Below are 25,989 nucleotides of genomic sequence, written 5' to 3'. Positions count from 1 at the left end.
CCAACTTTTTAACCTGCACTCAAAAGGAAATGTTTTGAGGGAGAGCTATTTCTTGAGGAACAACAGTTTATCCTTCCACACAGCAGTTTGGTGCAGCATGTCCGACTTTGAAGAACAGGTTGCCAGTTAAATGTGCACAGGGAGTGGTTTAGGTTAGCACAATGATCCTGAATCTAGCAGCCTCACTGCGACAACAAGACTTGGGGAAGTTGCACACAATGTGCACATGGCAAGATCATAACACAACATAAAACAAATAATTTGATTAAAGTACATCTATATGTATCAACTTTAACTCTGTTGTTTATGAAAGAAATCAAGAGCTTTTTCTAATGTCTACAATTCTGTGTAACTTAGTTTGATAAGGAAGGCCGGAAAGGAAGTCGGTCATACACATACAAAAACATTATTTGCATCAGCGATTTTTTAAATGGATTGTCCTTAATTTGTCTGTGATGCATTAAAATGCTACCCTCCTTCTGTTTCATCTTGGCATACTGTGGCCTTTTTGTTTCTCTTTTTAAAAGGTTTTATCTCTTGTAGTTATGATTCAACTTAAATAGCATCAACACTGAAACTATATGCATGAGGGAGATTTGTGGTGAGAGCTGACATCCCAGGGGGATAGTTAGCCAGCTTCAGGCTGCTATAAAGCACGTCAGTCACCCGCCACTTTGATTTTCTTCAGTTTAACTATATGACATAATCCAGATAAGCAGTATGCACTGGGAGAAATGTAAGTACAACACATCATTGCTGTTTTCTCTATATGATACACAGTAACTGTAAAATCTTGAGAATACTTGCTCCTTGATGCAGATTGCCATGATCTTATATAAAACTAATCTATTGATTTGAACAATTATTTTAAATCTGCTTCGATTTCATTGAAGGTGGTAAAAGAGCAGCAGAACATTTTCTAAAATTTAAAACAAGTACTGAATTGTTCAAATAGGGGTTTCACCTGTGTGTACATTACATTTCCTGTCACTTAGATGAGGTAAACACAATACTATGAACACAATATTATGTATAATAATATGCAAGTCAGTACGATAGCCTTGCAATACATGCAACCTTTGTCTAGCACAATTGATCTTTCTTTTCATCCATGTCCATTATTGAAGATCTGAGGTTGTTGTTAGGAGATAAAATTTGATTAAGGTCAACTTTTCCGCTGTTGTATTTTGGGCCAATTGTAATAATTAATTTGACTGTTCGCTGATCAGAAATGTAAAACGTAAAGTTATTTATTTATTTAGAACATTTACTTAGACGTTCAAGTCTGGAAGTTTGTTTTTGTGTGGAAAGAACAGTAGCTATATGCCAACTTTTCATGTTGTAAACTGTGTCAGTAACAATATTGAAGCTGTTGTGTCGGACTCTTTTGGAAAGAGGAAGGTGGTCATTTGGATGTTGGCTGTGTGTTGCTATTGGGCTGTAATCTTGATAAAATGCAAAATGGCAGCAGGCTTCCAAACGCAGCTGTGGAGCTTCCTCTTTTTTGTTAGTTGAGTCCCCATGTATGTGCCATGGTGATTGTTTGTCTGTCTGTGTGTGTTCATGTGTAATTGTTAAAAACAGAGAGAGATGAAAGATAACAACATCCTCTGTTCATTTAAGTTTCAGTTCAAGATTTATACTGTAACATCCATTTCCTTGTGCTTTTTGAAATGGAGCTTCCTGTATATCGGAAACACATTTTTCAGAATAAAAGTTCCTTAAAAAATAAATATAAACAAATGGAAGGTGCTAGATTATGATATTTTTCTATAAATATCTTCAAATATCTCCAGTAGTAGCTATCAATCTTTATAAAACACCTTCTGAGTGACAAGGGAAAGAAATTCTAGAGCTATCTTACACTTACAGAAAAGTCCTCTTTCTCAACCCCAGGCTTTGTCCAAATGGATAACCAGGATGAACAAAATATAGAGTTACTTGATAACATTTCCACTGAGCTCTTCAGTTTAAATAATGTTTTATAACGTACACTACTGGTCAAAAGTTTGGGGTCACTTAGAAATTTCAATTCCACTCCATTACAGACAGAATACCAGCTGAGATCAGTTGCATTGTTTTTTTAATAAGGGCAGCAGTTTTCAGATTACATTATGTGTTTACATAATTGCAAAAGGGTTCTCGACTGTTGTAGACAGAAGTGGTTGATCTTTAATGCAATATCTACATTGCCCATTATCAGCAACCATTCATCCAATGTTCCAAAGGCACATTCTGTTTACTAATCTGATATCATTTTAAAAGGCTAAATGAGAAAACATTGGAGAATCCTTTTGTTCGCAAAGAACATTGGTTTGTCGTCATTTTTTTGTAACGTTAAAAGTGAAACTGTTTGAAAATGCAAACTATAAAGCACAAACCCAACCTCTGTATCGCCTTGTCAAGTATATGAGCTAAGCAGCCAAACGAGACTGATATCATCTTATTTTTGATGTTTTTTTCTTATCATACTTATATTACTATAGGACTGACTAGTTCTATACTGCAATACAAGATCAGTGCTTCAATTTTTCTTTATTTCCACGTCTTCTACATGGGTCATCACCTGGTGTGGATGCTGACATTGTACCTGGAACCAGTTAGCTTTAGCTTTTCTTTAGTCTTTTAGCACAATATCATGTAGAGTATATTTAGGATAATTTTTACATTCAAAGTCATGGAGCTAATGCTGCTCAATTAGCTAGCTAGCTACAGTTGATTAAATCTGCTAGCCACAGTTGTCATTTTCAGCTGGCGAGAAACTGCTTATGTCAACCTCAGTCTAAAATCAGGGAACCATTGTTCTATAAACTGCTGAAAATTTTGAGCAATAAATCTGCTACCGTTATTGTAAAATACATATGTGCTGTGCGAGAACAGAAAGCTTTACATTCACAGCAACAGTAACTAAGGGGGGGAGGGGTCTTAGCGACTTGTCTAACCCGCGCTGTTTGTCTAGAGAGCTTTGAACAGAAACTGTTGGGTAGTAAATTCAACTTATCAGTCAAGCACCATTTTTACTTGAGGTTTAAAGAAACAGTGCAGGTTTTGTGCTAGCTAAGCCAACTGTGCATTGAATGTTCAATTTGGGCTTTCTTAAGCAGTGAGGCTGTTGCTCTACTTGTCACTTACTAAATCAACCCAGCTAAGTAAGCACCATTCCAAGTACCAGCTTAACTGTACACCAGTACAGGTTTACAACTGGCTTAACTTTATCCCAGCCATCCCTCCCTAACATTCAGCATGCACACTTTGCGTCAAAAGAAGTTATTGTGATAATTATTAAATCACACTTGACGTAATCACCACTATGTTGCCAAATTCAACAAAATAGAAATCTTAAGGATTGACGGCCAACTGTGCATTGAGTGTTTAATTTGGGCTTTCTTAAGCAGTGAAGCTGTAGCTCTACTTGTCAGTTACTAAATCAAGCCCAGCTAAGTAAGCTCTTGCCAGTAGCAGTAAACTGACTGTGCTGATTCACTGTGAGGGCAGTCAACACATTAAAACTCACAACAAAAAGTTGGGGGTGCTGAACTAGTCGTAAAACCACCATATTGCCTGTGTGAACACATCATTTCAAGTACCAGCTTAACTGTACACCAGTACTGGTTAACCACTGGCTTAACTGTACCCCGGCCACCCATCCCTAACCTTCAGCAATGCACACTTTGTGTCAAAAGCAGCTCTTGTGATAAGTATTAAATCACACTTGACATAATCGCCACTGGATGTTGCCAAATCCAACAAAAGAGAATCTCTTTTTTACATTATATGGCAGCACGGTGGCTCAGTGGTTAGCACTCACTTCTGCCTCACAGCTAGAAGGTTCTGGGTTCGAATCCAGGTCGTTCCGGGCCTTTCTGTGTGGAGTTTGCATGTTCTCCCTGTGTTTGCGTGGGTTTCCTCCAGGTGCTCCGGTTTCTTCCCACCATAAAGACATGCATGCTAGGTAATTAGGACTACAGTTGAAAATTAGCCGATTGGCTAACACTGGCGCATTTACAGAAATGTTGATTAATGTGCATTGTCCTAATCAAATAAACTTACAAACATTCAGCAATGCACACTTTGTGTCAAAAGCAGCTCTTGTGATAAGTATTAAATCACACTTGACGTAATCGCCACTGGATGTTGCCAAATCCAACAAAAGAGAAATCTTTTTTACGTCTATATTTTGTTTATGTCAGTTGCTATTGGCAGAGATTTCCCATAGGTAATCACAAACACCAGGCACATTTAAATTAGGCCATATGTGATACTCCTCTCCATGGCAGTCAGACTTAGGGATTTGACCTAACAGGACAAGAGTTCATTTTTCAAAAACTAAAGTGCCAGAGGGCCTTCATACCTGCAGATGGCTTGTTAGCAGATAGCTGTCAAACTACTGACTTTTTGACCCTTTATTAATCTGTCACTTCAAGTGATGTGTGTCATTTTCATTTCAACATTGGAGGAGCTGCTTGCGTCTCTGCAATTATAGTCAGAGCCCACAACAGTACGCATATACAGTAATAGTCCTTTGGCAACACATGCGCAGACTGTTTATCCTTCCTTTAATTAACTCAAATAAGATGTTAATGTTGAAACCAAGATACTTTTAACAATACTAAAGGCCTAAAATTTTTACAAAATTGTGAATTAGTATTAGCAGGTACCAAATAATGTACAAAAAAAGAGTTTGCAATTTATACTAATATGTGCCAAAGAACTGTATCACAGTTCATAATATATTAACACATACATTATGCATCCTATTACACTATGCATTTTAAGCCATTCTAGCGGCCTGGCTCTATGAATAGCAATGTCCAGCGACTTTTCCTCTAGCGCTACCAGCAGGTTGACATTTTTGTTTTTTAGTGGCATACCATGACAACTGTTGGGTGGATTGCCATGAAAATCCTCAGGTCAAATACCTGTAAAACTAATGGCATCCCCCACAGCCTCAGCTGTACTTTGTGTTTAGTGCAAATAAGCATGTATTAGCATGCTAATGGTCTAAGCATAGAGCCCTGTTTTTTACCATTAGCATGCTAATAAATGCTTATTCTCAATACTCAAAAAAGTAGTTAAATTTGGGGGTTTTAGAATTATTGGTCATAGTTCGTTACTTAGGGTAGTTTATTGACATATAATAGCTGTACATGATCAAATTAAAACATTAGTTCCAAAACATATTTCATAATGCAATTCATTAGTACAACTACTAAATACCATGGTCCATGGTTCCAACATTTTCAGGCTAGTATGCAACATAACTAAGACTTTCCTGTCCGTGCCAGTTAATAATAAATTAAGATAATTTGAGTTATGCTCAAATGGGACTTAGTAAGTCTGAGGACATAATAGTGCATGTAATTCATTTCTTAATGCCACATAAGCACAGGTGTTAAGGTGTTGTTAGGACTTAACCTTTCTAGTTCAATACAGCGTAACATGGGCTAAACTATAGCACAAATTCAGTGTGTCGTAGATCTGGGAACACTGCTGTAAACAAACATGATGTATGTACGACTGACAAGATAAGTCTATTAAACATAATTTGTGGAGCTACATGTCTCTCTGTTTACCGATAAAAAGTGACAGTGGAGGAAGATGGAAGGGCGAGGGTGACAGTCAGTGTGATGGAGAACAATGGTGCAGATCACAGGGTGTAATTTCACATACCTTTCAGCCTTTCTCAGATTACTTCATGGTTTTATTTATGGTTGTGTATCTGAGGCAGGTACAGGCAGATTGGGCAGATGGATGCTCAGGTCAAATTCTGTCCAGACCACTGCATTCTGGTGTCAGATGAATAGAATGGATGGGATTTTGAACCAATTTGAAGCTATATAGTACAGTCCATATTCAAATATAAAGCATGTGACTATAATTAGATATTGTACCACAAATACTTCCCCTCCCCACTCAAATAGGGACCTGTAGCCTTTTTGTCTATTCGGAATTCAAGAGCCATGATGTGGTGCATGTACGAAGATCAGCCTCCATTGCAGAGAGCTCACACTGCTGCAGCGCAGCGGAGGAAAATGCCATAACTCTCAGTGACTTTGTAACCTCGGGCCGTACTGACTGATGCCCTTGTCTGACGTTTCACAGTACTGTTTCTTTTACATTTATTTTAAAGAGGCCCTCTCTGTCAGATCTCATTTCTTCTCATGCTTATACTTGCAGGGAATCAATGGTGTAAACATTTGGACCTACTGGCAGCTGAAATCAGATGTTTATATATTATATGAATATTCAAATGAATTCAAGTGTATAAGCAAAGATTCTCCATTACTAAAGATAACGCATTACACGCTGCACCAATTGTATGAAACGGTACGCACTCCCTGTCTCCTAAGTGGGCGCAGCCTCGTTTGTAAGTTTTATTTTGCCATTTTAGTGCCTGAATGTTCAGATGATATTCGTGACACAGGAGTTGCTAAACCTTCTCTGGTATATGTACAGAAAATCTTTATGATTGTGTTGTTACCTAGAAAAGATGATTTACATAAAACATTATAACACATGCAGAGTTGCTATAAGCTCTCATAATATATTATGATACTTTGCAAAAACATCATTTAGAAGTATCACAATTGCCCCTAATCATTTCACCCATGCTTTCAATAACTAGTATGGGTGGCTGTTGCATCATGATCATTATGCAAGATTATCAATATTTTTTTGGATGCAGTGTGACTTTCTTAATGTATGCATGCAATGCATTTGTAATTTACTGAGCTTAGACTTTCGTGATGCATTTGAAACATTGTAAATGACATCATGACAGCACAATATAACACAAACATATCAGAATATCGTTTCTCAGTCTGTTGATAAACAACATAGTTTTTCTTCTTATTGTAATGACAGATCTTAAAAAGGATAGCAGCTCATATAGACCTAGCAATTATATATGTTAATCAGTTAATCGCCTAACTTAAAATGAGAGGCCTGTGTTATTTAACATGTTGTCAGTGTCTGTTTTAATGTGCAGGCCAATATAGAGCAGATCATTAGCAGTAAATGTCTCTTTAATGTCTCTAGCGTCACCATCAGCACTGGCCAGGTCCAGACCGTACCAAGGTGTTCGCGTCAGAGACCCGGTCAAGGAGCTGCTGAGGAGGAAGAGAAGTCTGGAGCCGCTCAGCATCAAGACAGCGCCCTCTTCTGCGGTGAGAACACCATGACACATGACAATAACATGCATTTACTGTACATGATGAAATCAAAAAGGAGCAGAATTACTTTTAGATGGATGTCTTAAAAAAAAACCCACAAACATTTATTGTCAGCTCTGACAGTGACAGCTAGGTTTTTAACTGAACTCAAGTTCGTGAACTCTTCTTAGAATAGTTTCCATGACAAACACATGAGCATTTATGCTACTTTTTGATGTACTGAATCATTTCTAAATAACATGTTGCATTTCTAACAACGCTTGCTTTATTGCATTGTGATGATCTGTCATCATTAGTCTCCAGGCTGACCATCTTCACTCAGTAAAACTGTCATGTTGATGAATGGAGTTGAGGATCTTTATGTATCTGCAGCAGGGAGGCCGCTGCAGAGATCAAAAGAAATGCACATGGGCTGAACATCCAGATGCATAATGCTGATTGTAATAATGGGAGCTTCTGGAGCAGAAGCTGCAACACAACATATCTGGTTTGTTCTGTGGGGGGTATGTTTTCCAACTGGAACATTATTGAACAAATTACAGATGGAATTCTCAAGAGCTGAAAGAAAAGGTGTTTTTCCATGACAGTTACAGCCATTCCCTGCATGGCTACAGGGCTGGGCACACAGCCCTATGCAAAATTACTTGCAGCCTTGCCAAAAGCCCTCCCACTTGCTATTTATTACGCCTTCCAGAGAGGAAGAAGGCACACAGACACACAGACACAGACACACAGACACAGACACACACACACACACACACACACACACACACACGCACACGCACACGCACACACGCACGCACACGCACACACACACACACACACACACACACACACACACACACACACAGAAAAAAACATGACGCATCTCTTGTTACTAAGTGTAATACTCATCTTTCACGGTAACGTGAAAAATGCTTTTCAAACTCACATTTTATATCATTCAAGGGTGCTTTAACCTCAGTTTACTCCAATTTTAAATCAATCAATCCGATGTTGTCAACCACTGTAATACTGCGTTTCACGTTCATCCTGCCACATACAGTAGATACATTTTGGAGCTCCGTCTGTCCACTTTTTTGTCAAGAACTAGATGATGTGTACCCTGAAAAACAAACATGTAAAAAACGTGGCGGTCTTACAGGGTTTTACGTGCTGAAGCTATTTCTTGACAGGGCACAGTGACTTCCAGGAGTTTCTGCTGGTGGCCTTGCAACCTCACAGTGAAGAAAAAACATAACAATACAGCTTGTTGTTTTATCACTTCAGGTTTTGTACAGATAACAAAACACCATGTAACAAGTTAATTAGTGATCCTTGAAAGTGCTGGCAGACACATTTCTTTCTATCTTTGGACAGAGACAAGCTATTTCCCTCTGTTTTTTGTCTATATGCTATGCTAAGCTAACCAGCAGCTTCATATTTATCCAACACTCTGTCACTGTTCTCTTCTAACTCTTGGCAAGAAAGCAAATAATCATATTTCCAAAAATGTTGACCTATCTTTAAAAATAATTAAAGTAATAATCAATACATTACACTTAAGCTATTAGGATTCCATGATTCAAGAAATGTTTTGTCATACATGCATTAAAATGCCACTAGTGCATTTCCATACAATAAAAAAACATCCAGATGAGATTAGCTCGCAGCATGTCGTTATACGGCAGAGCTATCTCCAGTAGGCTACAGTGCTGTTAGGTATAGCTAATAAAGGAAATATTGTTGTAATGGGGACAAAAAGATGTTACTGATGAATGTTTTAAATGTAACTTTTATATTACTGTGAGCACCACAAACAAAATTCCATTTACTGTCATTGTATCCGTAAACAGTAATCTCAGGAATACATATCTCAAAATAATCTCCATGGCCATACCACTGTCAGGGGTGAACTGCCCCTTTAACGTCTGACAGTTTACCACTTTAAATCAAAGGGCAGGCTATTTTATTTTGTTTGCAGATGAGCCTGATGTAAATGGCAGCAGGCTGACATAATGTACAAGGGATTATTGTTTAGAACAGGGGTCTTCAACGTTTTTTAAGCACAGGACTCCTAACTGAAACAGAGATGGCCTAATAATTGTTGCCATGGTTTTATAAACCATGTTTTAAATAAAAACATACATGTGACACAGTGAATCCTTAGGATGAATGTATCCGTGGATGGCCTTAGTGACCACCTTACCTATAGACCAGTAAGCAGTGGGGGATTTATATTTGCTAATAATACGTTGGATTAATTTTAAGACTTTTTAATTTCTGAAAAAACGTTCAAAAATTATCAATAATTTGGGGGCCCCCCTGCATTGACTCTGAGGACCCCCTAGGGGTCCCGGACCCCCTGTTGAAGATCCCTGGTTTAGAGACAGAGCTTTGGTTTGAGATCCTTGTATTTGTCATAGTGCCTCACTCAGTTTACAGTCGAACACACCCAGTCAGCAAATACCTTACCAAAAATGGAATTAGATTTATTGATGTCAAAACTGATCCTACCCTAGTCCTTTTTCAAGGACCAAATAGGTTGTTTATGTTCTGCTTGTTAATGTTTCTTAATTGATTTTTCAAGTCCTATAAACCCTCAGCGTTTATCTGTGTTTTAAGCCCCCAACATCTCATCAATAGGATTAGGCAATGGTTATGGTTATGGTTATGGTTATGGTTACGGTTACGGTTATGGTTATGGTTAGGGTTAAGTGCCTTGAAGGCAACGGTCGCAGCACTGCCTTGAAGTCGATTAGGCAATGGTTATGGTTATGGTTATGGTTATGGTTAGGGTTAAGGTTAGGGTTAGGTGCCTTAAAGTCGACGGTTGCAGCGCAGCCTGGAAGGAGAAGAAGAGAAGAGAAGTTGGGGGCTTAAAACACCATCGAGCACCCTCAGCTCTAAAGTAAAATGTGTCATTAGAGGAGTTTGGTGTAATGACGTTGTAACTCTGCACCTGCTGTCAAAGCTGTAACACTATAACCTCAGCACCTCTGCAGTCTTTCAGGCACCTGACAGCACATGCCCTGCTGCCTGTGAGCATGCCCTGCCGGCTGGCTGCTTGCAGGTGGATGCACTATTTCACTGTTGCTCGCCTCAAGCAGCACCCAAAAATTGACACGAGCTGTCAGGACTGTCACTGCTGCCGCTGCTGCTGCCTCTCTCATTCCGTCTTACTGTTTTCTCACTACAGATTCTGTACTGTACCGCTGCTTATTACCCACTCACCCTTATAGAGACCATACAGAGCAAATACATGCATACACATGTCGTTCAAGATTAAACACAGATGGTTCTGCACTGCACACACTGGGTGTGCACATTCAACACATAGAGAGGTAACACTGGAAGCAGAAAGGAGATGATTGGGTAGAATCATTGAACCTTCAGTTGATTTTCTTTTTCTTCTTCAGCACCAGGCTGTAAAGACAGACAGTATGTCAGACAAATCATAAAAGCATCAAGACAAAACCATAAAACATCTTGCAGTTGCTTGGCTCATTAGAGTCCTTTGTTTACAGCTGGACATTCATTTCTGTAAAATGTATAAATATAAGGTTAACCTAGAGTTATTAAGGCATTTATATGGGGGGGGGGACTGAATGTACAGGGCCCTCATTTGAGAAGGGCCCACAAGAATACTAGGATGAAGAACTAAAGAACTGCTGAGGCCTCATAACCAATAACGACCAATAACACTTTCAATGTTTATATGGGCATGGCAGCATTGTGTTAAAGGAGCAGTGTGTAGGATTTAGTGGCATCTAGCAGTGAGGTTGCAGATTGCAACCAACTGAATACCCCTCTGCTCACCACTCTCTTTCAAAGCTTGTAGGAGAACCTATACTGTTATCCCTAATTAGTTGACTTTACTAGAAATTCCCGTGGAAACCCGACTGTTTTTACACAAGATGAAACAGGTGAAGTTGTAATGACACAGAGCCGTAACTTCATGCAGTAGACGAATCAAGTTTACATTAGTCGTCATTGCTAAAAATCATTAGTAACATAAATTATGTATTTCTGAAGTCATGTTGTCTAAAATAAGCGTGTTAAGTTAAAGCTTTAGTGCGTAACTTATTTATATTAATGAACGACCGTTACATTCAAACATTGCCAAATGAGTTGATACAAAGCTAATTAAGACTATCAGCTCCATACAACTCTCTCTGTAGTTCTTAGTATGGCTATGTTCAGAAACTAGTGTCATCCGGCGACTTTCACGCACAGAAAATCAAGTCACGATAATGACCTTTTCTGAAGAGTCCATCTTTTTTTTTTAATCCTCCGTGTCCTCCTTGGCTACTAGCAACTGTCTGGGGGAGGGGTGGGGGTGGTGCACGATCACGGATGGCTTGTATCATGTGGACGCGCCAACAGTTTTGTTGTCATAACTTAGAATTCCTCATGGGGGAGACAGAAACTACACACTATAGCTTCAAACATGCAAAGAAGCATAACAAATATGAAACATTTGGCTTCTTCTCACTACTAACAAAAATATTTGTTTATATTAAGATTATTTTATTTACTTTATGACAGCATGAGTTTAAGAACAATGCATTCAATACACTTTCTTAAAATATATACCAAAATGAAGACAACAGACTCAAAACATTGTAATTCTACAGTGTATTGTGCTGCATGAAGAATTTCTCTCAGGAAACAAAGTTTGTGGTTTCCAATCTGTGAACTCTATACTGAACATTATCTCAATGCCCAGACACCATCAGTCCCCACCTGGGTCTCGGTCATGGTGCAACAATAAATGTAGATAAACATGAACACTTAATCAACCATACAAAACTAAAACCCAGATAACATAAATTCACACCCAAAACATTAACAGAATATCATTAAAACACACTTTAACTAGGACAGAAACCATTCAGAACATATCATTTTTTTTTAATGAGCATTTGCATCGCTTCAGTGCAGAACAGTTCAAATGACCCCGCCCCTCCCATACAGAAACTTGACACCCTTAGTTATCTCTGCTTAATATGATCTGTGCACTGCATACTTAAGATGATTATTACAAACAACTAATGTGATTTAGTAATCAATATGTTTATATTTTTTTGTTTTATAGTGACTACTTAAAAGTTTAATACAACTAAATCCGGGTTTACAGTGCCTTCAGGTAACATAAAAAATAGCCCTCTCTAAAGTCAGTGGTTTGTCCGTTCTGGGCTACTGTAGAAACAACATGATGAAAACATGATTCTTAGTTTCAGGTGATTATACACTAATGAAAACATAATTATGGAAACTATATTCCATTTTTGCCAATACATCCCCCTAGATCCTACACACTGCTCCTTTAAGACTTAAAAAATGTAAACCTATTCTTCAAGAGGTTTTGACAGTTTTATTTTTTAGAAATAAAAACTACTTGTAAGATCTTTGTACATTCTGAGAATTGTTAATAGCCTTCCTAATCTACCTCCATCTGTGGTTGCAGCTGGACTCCACCCTCTCTCTTTATTAAATATAAGACAACGGTTTCTGTTGTGCCTTCAGGGAATATCATATCCACTTACGCAATCTGGATCAATTATTAAATTGCAGTTTGGAGGTTTCCAGTAAATGATGGGTTTGTGGACGACATTTATCCATTGTTTTCTGCCTGTAAAAGTCCATATGTATAATCTTGTGGACCACAGATATGTAATTCAAAATATCAATTTTCAATGGGAAAAATGAATGTTGATGCAGTAGCGCTAAATAGGTTGGACATTTTGCACAAGACAAACCCTTCAAGACGTTACCTGTATGCTCAATTCAGCAGCTGCTCACACCTGGACTTGATCGGTACAAGTGTAAATACTGCATATTTATATGTCAACATCAGAGTGTAGACTAGTTCTATAGCAGCAACATGTGGTTATGGTTCTACTGCAAATTAATGACATGCTCAACTCCCTTTTCTTTATCTTTGTTTGTTTTTAGGATGTGGTCACGCATAACAACCAGTCATTATACACACAAGGTACATGTTCAGCTGGATCTGAGAGTTACCTGACACAAATTGATTCTTGGAAGTAAAGCATGTGTCTCTTCCTGTCTTTGAAGATTCACACTCAAACTTCTCGTCCAAAATCAGGCATGTTTGGCTCTGATGTTGCTGGCGGCTCCCCAGCCGAGCCGTTGACTGAAGTCAGTGATGGAGGGCTGCAGTGTGCAGGATGGAGATCTGTCCCAGCTGCCACCAGCGCTGGCCAGCAGCCTGCAGTAACACCCTGGTCCTCATCTGACTACCAGCAGGACCTTTCAGCTCAGACTCTGGCTTACCCAGCCACCCCCACCCTCACTGCTGATGTATTCATGCAGACTCTTTGTCCCAGCTACACCATGCTGACCTACACACACACACCATTGCTCACTAACTTTGGGGTGAGTAGGATAAACCTCTGCATGTGAACAAACGTTTGCTTAAAGTTTTACCTGGTGAGACTTTGTAAAAATGCACTGACTAAATCTCTAGAGGGATAAGAAAGAGAAAGAATCCTGGGGTCCAGCATCATCATGTCTTAATCCACAGGAAGTGATGAAACTTTAAATATTGACCGGTCATTGTCATCATTGCAGTGCATTGGATACTGACATGAATACAACAGCTGCTGTTCTCAGTTTTAAACACCCACCTTTCAAACCTACACTAAGTGGGTAAATGTAATTTATCCCTGTGGAATTAAAGTATGTCTTCTTCTTCTTCTTCTTCTTCTTCTTCTTCTTCTTCTTTTTCTTCTTCTTCTTCTTAATATATAACAAGATACATATGGGGTGGAGGTTGAGTTTCACTTCTCCAAACCCACTGACCATCTTTAACCATCTATTGCAGGGGTCACACAGACCAGTAGTATGGGTGTGGGTTTAGACCAGGATGATCAGTCGGTTCCTGTCAGATCACATCTTTGTGCTCCGGTAATCAACATTGCATGGACCGGTACCGGGTCACTGACCTAAAGGATCTGATTGGCAGAGCCTGTTGAGAGCATATTTCAATTCAAAAACCTCAGTCTCTAAAACAGTGTCAATCTAAACAAGACAGGCAATTACAGTTTTGAGCAAATATTTGTGTCTTTGCTAGTTTAAATTCCTTTGGAATCACCATTAACATTTTAGTCATGTGTTGTTGTTTCAGAACATACCTGTGGCCCCAGCACCAGGCTCCCTCCCTCAGATGGAGCTCCCAGACTCAGGGTTGACCTACCTCCCTTGGGCCCAGCCCATCACCACCATATCTACCATGCCAAACCCGGGAGTCCAGTTTGCCCCCGGCTCTGCAGCCCTGCCCGGGTCACCTGTGGTCCACATGCCCTTGTCCATGTCTTTGACCACCATGATTCCTCAGCTGGAGGCTCAGGGTGGAGGTCATCCTCATCCGCAGATACTGGATCTCCCGCAGCATTCGGAACATCAACTGGACCCTGAGCCACAAGGCCAGTCTCGAAGCTCGAGTCTAGAGGCAGAGTCACCGAACCTCCTGGATAAACTTCTGGAGGATCAAAAGGGTGATAGCGAAGACGAGGACAAAGACTCGTACAGCAGCCCGCTCTTCATTCCAAATGTCTGAAAATATGAGTTTTTTTCTGTTCATAGAGAGTAGCATTTCTTCTGTTTGTTTCTCAGGGGAACCATTAAAGGATAATTTGGCCTAATTACAACTTCATTTTGTTACTGTGGCTATAATTTGTATTAATGTTCTGTGTAATGCTTTTCTTGAGCTGTAATTGACGTATGTTCATGCAGCTGTTTCCTTTTTGCAGCAAAGTCTGGCATTGAAAAACAGGATAAAAAAGACACTGTCTCTGTCAATAGAAATTATGTCCGAGACAGTCGCAGTTTTCTGAAAAACAGTTAGCCTTCAGTGTTGTCCACCTCCTGAGGTGTCTCTCAAAGTGATACAATCTGCAATTAATGCTGTCAGTTAACAAGAGTCTGGAGCCACTTTAAACTAACTTCATTCAAACTCAAACTGCATCAGGCAAGATCTTTATGTCAAATGATAACTAAGACTGTAAATTCATGCTACTGCTGATACAAGAAAGAAAAGTTACTTAAGACAAATAAATAATGAGAAAACAAAGCTAACAACGCCAATACGCTAACGTGCCTGATGCAACTTTAAACTTCAGGAACTGTTTCTGGCCAAATTAACCTTTATTTCAGATTGTTGTTCAAACTGAATTATGGTTTCAAATGTTTAGATTTTAAATATATTTAGAGTGCATTGTACCATCTTACACTGTACTGTAGGATGAAGATTTTGTCCCAATACTTGTGCTTGCACTTGGCACGGAAGGCCTCTGAGTCCCAGGGGTTTTCCCAAGGGGAAACTGTCATTGTGAAAGGGGCTGCAACTCTTTTGTTGAATCTCATTCCTAAAAAACACCAAAGATCGTATCACAGGGGATATCACGTGCTGGGAACATATTAAGAGAAGTTAGCTTTGGCTCTGTTTTTTCATGCAGAATTCATAAATGTGAAAACAAAATGAATGCTCAGAGTGTAGTTGACACTCCAAATGGGCACCAACAGGTAAAACAAATAAAAAATAAACAAAAGAGATAATGAACCAAAATTACAGTATATAATTTTCATGTGTAAGAGGGTTGCATAATTCCAACAGTTAAAGTTTCTTATTATTATTATTTCTTGTTATTTCTTTTTATATTAGCATGAATAACTGTAACTCAAGAACCTAAATAAACTAAACATGAAGGCTTTCAGAGGTTTCGGCTGACAAGATCATGTTTGTTTTGAACACTGTATGTTTGTATGAATGTGACAACGTAGAAGTTTAATGGCAGTATGTGTCTTTAAATCAATCCTCTGTGTTGCTCATGTACACTTTTTCAAATGCAACCTTTATCATTTATCCACTCTCTTTGATTCTTGGGAAATGATTTATCTGATGACTCATGAAGTCAGCATGTGTTGTTTTTAAAGTGGATTAAAGAAGGGGCAGTTGGTTCTCTGCTGCTTCGCTGACAGGGCTCATGTTCACATGCCCTAGGGCGTTCCAGCCAGTGGTGGAAGAGGTATTCAGATCCTTTACTTAAGTAAAAGTTCTAATACCACACTTTAAAAATACTCTGTTACAAGTAAATGTCCTGCATTAAAAAAGTTACTCAAGTAAAAGAGTAGAAGTAGAAAGTGGCATGAAAAGAAAAGACTCAAGTAAAGTACAAGTACCTCAAATTTGTACTTAAGTACAGTAATTGAGCACTTAGTTACATTCCACCACTGTTTTCAGCAGCTACATGGAAGATAAACGGTGTGGAAAGGTAATGTCATGTGTGACACTTCTCAGTCCAGTCTTTCAGCGCATCAGACTAATAATTTACATGTATTTCATCTCAAATGCAGAGTCAGAGCTGCAGTGTCTGACAGAGAGTCCCTTTAAAGCACTTCAACTTTGGGCCAAGAGGCGTTGCAGAAACATGCCTGTACAGCACCTTTGATAGCATGCAGGGGTGGGACACATGGAGCCCTCGCCAGGGCTTCTCATGGAAAGGTTGTGCCCCAGGGTCTCAGAAAACTGGCAGCCCATGGAGGCTGAGAATACACATTTCACAATACGCCCCAATTTAGAGTCCTTTCATATTCATTGCTGCTATTACAAGCTTACATCTTAATCTTTGTAAAGTCACCTTTTATACAGGGTTTATAACGACTGCATGTTAATAAGTCACTTACAAAAGGGCTTTAACATTTATAGTTACAACCAACCCCGTATAGAGGTTGTGTGAAAATTATAAATAAAATTTAATAACCCCCTATTCCTCCCTCTCTGTCTCTGTCTCTGTCTCTGTCTCTGTCTCTGTCTCTCTCTGTCTCTCTCTCTCTCTCTCTCTCTCTCTCTCTCTCTCTCTCTCTCTCTTTTTTACTGGAATGTCATATCATAGTTATTAGGTTTGCTGTGTGATAATTGTTTAACTACAAGCTAGAAATATGTGCCATACAGTAAGTATAATATCACTTGAAATAATGAATTTAGTTTTAACGCTGAAGGGCCACTCTTCAAAAAAGGGTCTAAACATGTGAGGACCATCGTCTGTGTTTTGTCTGTGGATATTTCTTTTCCTAGGATGGCGTAGGTATGCTCTGCCCTAATCTGCCTTTGATTGTCCTACCATGATATTCTTACCCTAGCCCTAACCAGTCTTACTCTGACTAAACCTAATCAACCCAACCACCGAAGGCAATGAGTACTTGCCAATCAGAGGCAGATTGGGGCAGATTATGACTTTTCCCTCCTAGGAAAGAAATTGGTTTTGTTTAAATAGTATATATTCCCATCCCGTACAATTTATCAAAAGTATGACCAATTGCCATGCATTTGGGGCTTTTGGGGGCTTTTGCCTGCTTTGCCCAGTAATGGTAATCCAGCCGTTATTGTGCTGTGCATCTTAGTTAATTAAAGTCTGAAACCTGGGAACTGTGTCAGGTTGCCATAGAAATCAAATTTATAGCAGTGACTCAGGAGAAAAACACTGTGACTCACCTTGTCAACACTACCCCGCTAAAATGGCAGAGTTTATTTGCCTTCTTAAGTTGCTGAAGTGGTCTTTTAATATTTTAACTCCTGTACTATCAAATCATGTCAAACACTTTGTTTGCACTTTAACAGCATAATACAGTACACTCATCTTTACAGGATGTCATTTTATGATGTCAGCCTTATATTATGTTGTACCTTTTACGAGTTGCGTAGCACCAGCAGCAGTAGTGCTTTGTTTAAATTTATTGATGATGTTAAATTGTCTGACTGGTTGTAGGGGATGAGGGGGGGAAACCCAGACAACAATATTTGACACCCCACCAAACTGGCTTTTAGCATGCAATCTTTTTTTTTTACTTTGGGTTTTCAGAATTTAAAAGAATAATTTGGAGTTTAGGAAATATCCCTCTCATGTCTGTCCGTTAAATATTACAGCCAGCAGTCATTTAGCTTAGCTTAGCATAAAGACGGGGGAAACAGCTGTCCTCTTAAGATCACTTACTATTCATTTGTTCAATACGTATAAAAACTCAACCATAAAAAAGGCAATTCACTGTTTTACAGGGTGCTATGTGCTGGACTATTTCTTGGCCGGGACATGCACATAATCCCCCAATTAAACAAATGAATAACGTAACAAATAACATAAGTGACCTTGAGAGGTGCCCGAAGGCAGGTGTTTTTGGTAAGCAATTTTGAAAACATTTAACAGCGTTCCAAAGGGTTTCCTAAACGCCCACAGGGCGTCAACGTCCTGGTCATCTTATACAGAAACAGTGCCAATCATCAGCTATCATTATTGTATTTGCTACTTGCACATTTGATTTATCTTGGTCTTCATCTGCCTTTTGCCCAACATCAACATCAGAAGTGGTGCTGGACCCGGTGCAGGCATGTCGAGGCCTGTTCTTCCGCTCTGAGAGAAAACAAAAAAAGGGAAGGTTATCCCTTAAACCGTCCACGACACCACACATCAAGATAGCAGGCCACAAATACAAACGTGAGGAGGTCTAAAGGAGCCTGCATGTTATTGCTTTCTCACATTTTGTCATTTTTTCAACGGTTCTCACATGTCGGCCTAGAAGATATCTATACAGTTATCTAATGAGGGGGCAATGCAGGTAGAGTGTTAATGCCAGGAATGTTGTGATAAAGAAGGGTTTAATGATTATTTCCCACTGGTGTTATTTAGATTAATGTATATTGTGAAATACATGTCAGGTAAACTTTCCATAGAAATGTCAATAGGTGGCGCTTTCTGACTAGTAGGTAAATGAACCATTCACATAAAACGCATCACTTCCTTTGCAGAGCGTTGTTAATTGCAAAGAGCTACCAGACACCGAACAGAAAAAAGCAAAAGAGCTTTGATGAACTGAAATCAGTTTAAATCACTTCATGGTTGTTTTTGCTGCAATTTATTTATATGAATACTATGACTTTAATAGTGTTGACTAACCTACTTCACAAATAGAAAAAGTACTATCTCAGTACAGTACTATCAGGTTTGTTCACCATCCACTTACCTTGTGTTTGATGTGTAAATAGGGCTTTCCTCTCACTTTCGCAGTGCGGCTGCACAGTGAGTCTCTGTTATCATGCCTGGGTGTGTGTTTGGGTTTTGTGAAGGCAACACGAATGAATGTAAACAGCCCTTGATTTACTAAATAAAGAAACACCCTCTGATAGGAATACAGACAGGTGACGGACTCACTTATCAGTTGTTGCGAAATTCAGAGTGATGTTATTTACACTATTCACCATTCACCTTTTCTTCACGACTGATAACATTTTATTTAGGATGCCAAAGTTTAATGTTTCACATCTATCCGATCAATTGGAGGATTGTTCTCACCTGGCACCCATTTTAGGGGGTGAATAGTCAGACATTCTGTTGCTTAGATATTAACAAGGACAAAGGCAGCACTTTGACTAGACACAAAGGATTTGATTCAATGAATTGGATCATAAAACTTCAAAGGAGTCTCATAAAGTACTATGTACAACATCCAGTTTGATTAAGAGCATTAGCGTAACTTACGGAGTGTATAGTACATGTATTGTGCTCTGTGAGTACAGTGATACAGCTGGAGCCTCATAGTGAACTTTGTCATAAGCCATCGTCCTCTCAACTGTACGAAATGTGCAATGAAAACAACTTTTAGTGGGACTGCTATACAAACAGATTTTGACATTTGTAATGTCACATTTTTCAACGGTCAATTTTTAACATGAACTTTGTTTGAAAATGTTATGATAGTGTCATCTTAGTTATTGTAAATGGTCAATGGACTGCATTTATATAGCGCTTTTTTTACCTCACAGGACAAAGTGCTTTACAATTTGCCTCTCATTCACCCATTCACACACGCACTCAGTTCCCATTCCCATTTACTGGTGTTTTACAGGGGACAGTTGTGAGTGTAACAGTAGGGAGTCAAGAGAGTGCTTCACCGACATGCCTAACACTTAAGCCTACATGAGCTACTAAATGCTGGCTCTTATAAAATGTGATTTTGCAGCATTTTCTAACAGTTTGCCAAAACAATCCAAACTCAAAGACTACTTTCTAGTTTTTTTAGAGCTTTCAACACATAGTCACATAGTCTTCGTCGCCAGGCGGAGTTTGCTCAATTGTCATATGCAGATGGAGTCAAGCTCTGTAGCTGCTGCTGATTTTCTCCATTGCACTTTTAGGCGTTTTTGTCCGTGTTTGTTTAAAAGTTAGGCATCAAACTTGACCTTTTCTAACACTTTTCTGCTTTATGAAGCTTTCTACGTTTTAGCAACAAGTTGTCTGGTTTGGCCGTCACTCGCTGCTTTACATTACTAACACACACACACACACACACACACACACACACACACACACACACACACACACAAACACAAACACTACACACACAGCTCCTACATATGTTTATCTAAAAGCGCTTAGAATTTTTTTTGTCTTTGTCTGCATGCTGAAACATCAATACCAAGTAAACTAAAGCTGATTGAGGAGCTCTGCTAAAGCCTGAGTGTGCGTGTTTCTTTGCACTGATCAGGTGTTGCCAAGCCTCTGCAGGGGGATTTTCCACAAGTGCTAGTTCAGCAGGAGCATTAGGGAGCTTGCCAACAGAATATGTGGAATACCCACTGTACACACAAATATGCACACCAATCCCTCAGTATTTAACTTTACAGTAGCACACTACATTTAGTTTCAGGAATGTTTGCTAAATGCAAATTGCACCATAGAAGGAAAACACAAACCCTCTTTAGATTTCTGATATTCTGTTTGTTTGTTTAGTTCAGACTGTGCTGTATTCCTGGATTAAATACTGATTGTTGTTTGGCACATATGAGCCTATCTGGCACCAGGGCACAAGTCAACACTTGACACTTCAAATAGTTAAAAAACTAATCACGTTTCAGTTTTCATAACTTGATTCAACTTGTCCTTTTAGTTATATAAGACACCAGGAGATTACGGAAATATATTTTACAAAATTTATTAATTTATTCATATTTTTATTGTTTATTTTCTATTCTATATTTATGCTCTTGACTGTTGCAGAACTTTATTTTTATTTCCTGTTACAGTTTTTTCTGATTGCTTAAGCGCTAATCGTGAATCTTGTAGCACAATTTCTAAAACTATTAATACGTATAGCAAAACCACTCACTGAGTTTGCAAAACTAAAAGCACAAACACTGCTTTGCACTCATTTTGCAATTTTGTAACACACACTTTGCAAAACTGTAGGCACAATTCACAGCACAACACTCTTTTTGCAGAACTTTAAACACAACTCTGTGCTTACACTCAATTACCACATTTCCAACACACTACTAGCAAAATTATACACATGTATGGCTATCATTAACACTATTTTGCCAACTGTCTGGCACACATTCACATGTGAAAACTGTTTTAGATAATTAGTTCACTTTGCAATCAGCCTAAGCACTATAAATAAGCCACAGGTAAGCTGTCTGTGTGGAGTACAATGGAAGGAGCAGTAAGAGTGAGAAGAGTGAGAATCAGAGGAGGCCGAGGAAGAGGACGAGGACGTGGACGTGGAGTTGAAGAAGTTGGAGGGAGAGGACATGGACTTGAAGAAGCGAGAGGGTTAGAGGAAGTTAGAGGAAGAGGACAAGGAGGAGCAAGAAGAGGACGAGGAGGGGAAAGAGGAAGGGTAAGAAGAGTAAGAAATAGAATAACTGATGACATCAGAGCTACAGTAGTGGACCATGTCATCAACCATGGGATGACCCTGAGGGAAGCTGGCCAACGCGTTCAGCCTAATTTGAGCCGCTACACTGTGGCAAGCATCATTAGGACATTTCGAAATGAGAATCGGTAAGTACTTTGTAGCACTGCCATACTCTAATGAGAAACACAACAGTACCATACATGCAAAAATACTGAAATTGTTACTTTACAGAATTGCTAGACGTCCAGATGTTGGGGGCAGAGGAAGAATGTTCACTCCAGAGCAAGAGACCCATATAGTGAACATGGTGATTGCCAATAATGCAATAAGACTGCGCGAAATACAGCAGCGCATAATTGATAATGACACCATCTTTCAAAATATACACAGTGTAAGCATTTCTGCACTAAGTCGTGTACTTGCGCGCCACAGAATAAGAATGAAGCAAATTTACAGAGTTCCTTTCGAGAGAAACACAGAACGTATAAAGCAACTGCGATATGACTATGTGCAGGTAAGCTATAGTGTCATTGGTTCTGAATTTGGAAGTGCATACTGTAGTGCTGTGCATGGGCCTGATGTGTTGCATTTGTTTTGTCTTGTCCAGAGAGTGATGGAACTAGAAGCAGATGCCATGGGACATGAGCTACTTTTTGTAGATGAGGCCGGTTTTAACCTCAGTAAAACCAGGAGACGTGGCAGGAACATTATTGGACACCGTGCCATCATCAATATCCCAGGACAACGTGGTGGTAACATAACCATGTGTGCAGCTATAAGCCTAAATGGTGTTGTTCACCATCATGCAACCATAGGCCCATACAACACTGCACATATTATTGCATTCCTGGACACCTTACATGACATGCTCACTGTTCAGAGACCAGAGCATACCCGATATGTCATCATATGGGACAATGTAAGTTTCCATAGGGCTGCTTTGGTCCGCAACTGGTTTACGGACCACCCATTCTTCATGGCACTCAACCTCCCTCCATACTCTCCATTCTTAAATCCCATCGAGGAGTTCTTCTCTGCCTGGCGTTGGAAAGTGTACGACCATCATCCTCATCAACAGGTAGCCCTTTTACAGGCAATGGAGGAGGCATGTGGAGATATTGATCAGGCATCATGTCAAGCCTGGATATGGCATTCAAGGAGATATTTTCCCCGGTGCCTTGGACTGGAGGATATCGCATGCGATGTGGATGAAATTTTGTGGCCGGACCCAGAAAGACGACATGATGTAGACTGATTGTCTTTTATACTTTTTTTTTTTTTTCGTGAAATTACTATTTTGTGTTCTGACTTTGTCTTGGTTTTGATGAGTGTGAATAAACACCAATACTTGAAGTTTGGATCCTTGTATGTTTACATGACACTATGACAAAAGTATGACCTCAAATTGACATCTGTACACAGAGAAAGCAAAAGCCAGATGTGTTTTGTATTCATACCATCAGTGTGTAGTTGCCACATTGTGTGCTTAGTAGATGATGGCTTGTGTTTACTCTTTGACACGAAAACACCATTTTTACGAAGGTGTGAAGAGTTAATCTAGCTGTGTTCGCTTTTGCAAGAGAACTACAATGTTTTGATAATTGGGTGAATGGTTTTCTTATTTGTGTCTAGAGTTTTGCAAAAATAGCCAATAGTTACAAAAAATGTGCTTAAGCAATCAGAAAAAACTGTAATATGTTTATATCCACCAACCACCAAGGCAAATTTGTTGTAAGTGTAAACCTACTTATTCTGATTCTGATTCTACAGTAACAGACAGACTTTCACTAAACCTGTGCAGTGTCTGAAATCGTTCATCAATTTTTTCAGCATAATATGCGAAAAACTCATTAGTTAATTGTGTAGCGAGCAGTAAATTAAGATTTCGGACACTTATAACTTTTGATCGATCAAAGGGGAAACAATTCATTCACAGAGTATAATATAGTCACCACTTTGATACAGACACAGCTCTGGTTCTGAAACAGGGACTTTTCTGTGAACCCCTGACAATCAAGATAACCCTGACTTTGGTTTTTACAGATTGGTTTAATTTACTCATTCTCCTTTAGATAGCAGCCCCCAGCTCTGAGAGATAACCAAAATGGAGACGCGTGGTGTTGTGATATTTTGACTGAAACTTCACAACAGGCTAGACGGTGTGAGCCACTAATTCTCTACTTTCTCATCAGAGGCTATGAGAGCCTTATCACACAGCTGCAGGGATGAAGCATGTCAAAACACACACACACACACACACACACACACACACACACACACACACACACACACACACACACAGACACACACACACAAACACAAACACAAACACACACACGCACACACACACTCTCATGCTGCCTTGTTAAACCATTTGCAAGTGTAGGGCTGCTGCGGTGACCCTGGAGGTTAATGGTGGGGACTTGTTTACAGTTATAGATCAGAGTGAGGAGCTGCAGACAGATCAGGTTAGGGTGGATCATATCATGATCTGTTCAAACACTGTTGTCAGTTAGGAGCCCCACATTCCCCAGGCCTTTCACCTTAATGCCTGAGAGCCCTGACCGTGTCTCTGTCTGCAGCAGCTCACTGTGTGTCATGCAGGGGATTACAACTTTGACGATCAGCTTTCGGTTAGGCTTGGGGGTGGGGGATTTAATGTTAAAAGAAGCTGTTTATAGCAGTTTATGAGGCCTAAGGCAGGTATGGGATCACAAAGGTTTAGACAGACATGATTACATTTCAACTAGGGTAAGAATTAGGTTTTCACACCCAAGTATTAGGCCCTCATTTAAGAAACTAGAAGCAACTTTCTATGCAGAATTTGGCATCCTGGGAGAATCAGAACCACATGGAATCTCTCACATATGCGTGGGATGCAGTGGGGGAAAAAAACAATAAATACATCTGCAGTATTCATTTCACTCTCCATTTCAAAACTCTGCTATCTACTAATTACACACCATGTCACAACATGCACATGAATGACCATGAATGGCCAATGATGGGATTTGATATGCTCCTTACATGCAAAACAATGGATTTAGCCCGGGGCAAACTTTTGCCAGGTTTGGGGCCCTCTGACAACAGCAATGGCCACTGGTTTCAGCCTACATTGCAGATGGAGGGGAGGTGTGGTGTCGCTGCGTCCTCTGGCTGCCCCCTGGGGCACTGGAGTGCAGCCGGCAACATACCTTTCATCTGCTTTTGTGTCCGACACATTCTTTCAAAGTTCTTTATTTTGATTTTGAATTTACAGTCTGACATCGCCATTCCCCAATTCTAATTAGTATCATTATTATTCTGAAGATACATTTGTAGTGAATAGTAGTCAATATCAAACCATGTACCTCCAAATTTGATGATTTTCATTTTTTTTTGATAAACTGAAGGATTACGTTTTCCTTTATACGGTTGAGAAAATGATCCTGATTATTGGGTAAAGAAAACCTGGATTATGTTATACAACATTATTGATTATGTTTTTATTATATTTTGAAAAGTTATTGTTGTGGAGATACATGGTTTACTGCATTGCCATGGTAACAATTAACAATACGACATTGAATGACCTGATTTACATGTTCAATCGATCAATCGTATTTGTCATATGAAATCGTACGAGGTACAATTCCAGTGAAATGCAATCCCATCAGCTCTTTCATCTTGTGCATGATTCCTCATAAAACAGAATGTGTGTGTGTGTGTGTATGTGTGTGTGTTTTGGGGGGTTGGTACAGCCTTAGGCAGTATTCTCATTAAGGATCCTAGTAGCCTGGATTTTGTCATGTCTTTGATTTAGACTTTGACTATGACCCCTCATATGGACATGAGAAAAACAAAAGGAAACAGAAATAAAGTGGGCAGTGACACTATAATGTGCAAATGCAATACAATAAAGATGATAAGTAAATAAAAGAATGAATATCCTACAAATGAGCAAACAAGCTCGCTCTGATTGGTGGTTTAAACCTCTCAACAGTGCTGCAGTGTAATACTCACTGTGAAACCATGATCCATTCTATAACTTACAGAAAAGGCAAATGGAGACTTGCTTCCTATGCTGCCTCTGTGGTCTTGTAAATCTAGGTCATGTTAACATAATGACATTGAAATGTCAAAC

General features: G+C 39.3%; 2 protein-coding genes across 2 annotated transcripts; both read left to right on the top strand.

The window, feature by feature from the left end:
• The first annotated feature begins 465 nt into the window (after positions 1 to 465).
• LOC116038928 (POU domain class 2-associating factor 1) lies at positions 466 to 15,894 on the top strand. Its single transcript, XM_031283644.2, has 5 exons — positions 466 to 736; positions 7,039 to 7,166; positions 13,110 to 13,149; positions 13,264 to 13,553; positions 14,305 to 15,894. The coding sequence occupies exons 1-5, from the start codon at positions 721 to 723 to the stop codon at positions 14,734 to 14,736; spliced, it is 906 nt and encodes a 301-aa protein (XP_031139504.1). The 5' UTR covers positions 466 to 720; the 3' UTR covers positions 14,737 to 15,894.
• A 5,366-nt stretch (positions 15,895 to 21,260) lies between these two features.
• LOC116038898 lies at positions 21,261 to 23,121 on the top strand. The gene is made up of 2 exons (XM_031283596.2): positions 21,261 to 22,012; positions 22,098 to 23,121. The coding sequence occupies exons 1-2, from the start codon at positions 21,660 to 21,662 to the stop codon at positions 23,119 to 23,121; spliced, it is 1,377 nt and encodes a 458-aa protein (XP_031139456.2). The 5' UTR covers positions 21,261 to 21,659.
• The last annotated feature ends 2,868 nt before the right edge of the window (positions 23,122 to 25,989 follow it).

The sequence above is a fragment of the Sander lucioperca genome, chromosome 5, assembly GCF_008315115.2.
Source record: "Sander lucioperca isolate FBNREF2018 chromosome 5, SLUC_FBN_1.2, whole genome shotgun sequence".
Lineage (NCBI taxonomy): Eukaryota > Metazoa > Chordata > Actinopteri > Perciformes > Percidae > Sander > Sander lucioperca.
The sequence above is the reverse complement of the archived record's forward strand: the minus strand, read 5'-3'. Positions and strand labels throughout refer to the sequence as shown.

What these genes read in the sequence shown, in the direction of transcription:
- LOC116038928 (XM_031283644.2), top strand. An exon ending in AGACAGCGCCCTCTTCTGCG is followed by an intron (nt 7,167 to 13,109) that starts GTGAGAACACCA and finishes GTTTGTTTTTAG; the next exon opens with GATGTGGTCACGCATAACAA. An exon ending in CCAGTCATTATACACACAAG is followed by an intron (nt 13,150 to 13,263) that starts GTACATGTTCAG and finishes GTCCAAAATCAG; the next exon opens with GCATGTTTGGCTCTGATGTT.
- LOC116038898 (XM_031283596.2), top strand. Translation starts at nt 21,660, where the DNA reads ATGGAAGGAGCAGTAAGAGTGAGAAGAGTGAGAATCAGAGGAGGCCGA. An exon ending in ACATTTCGAAATGAGAATCG is followed by an intron (nt 22,013 to 22,097) that starts GTAAGTACTTTG and finishes GTTACTTTACAG; the next exon opens with AATTGCTAGACGTCCAGATG.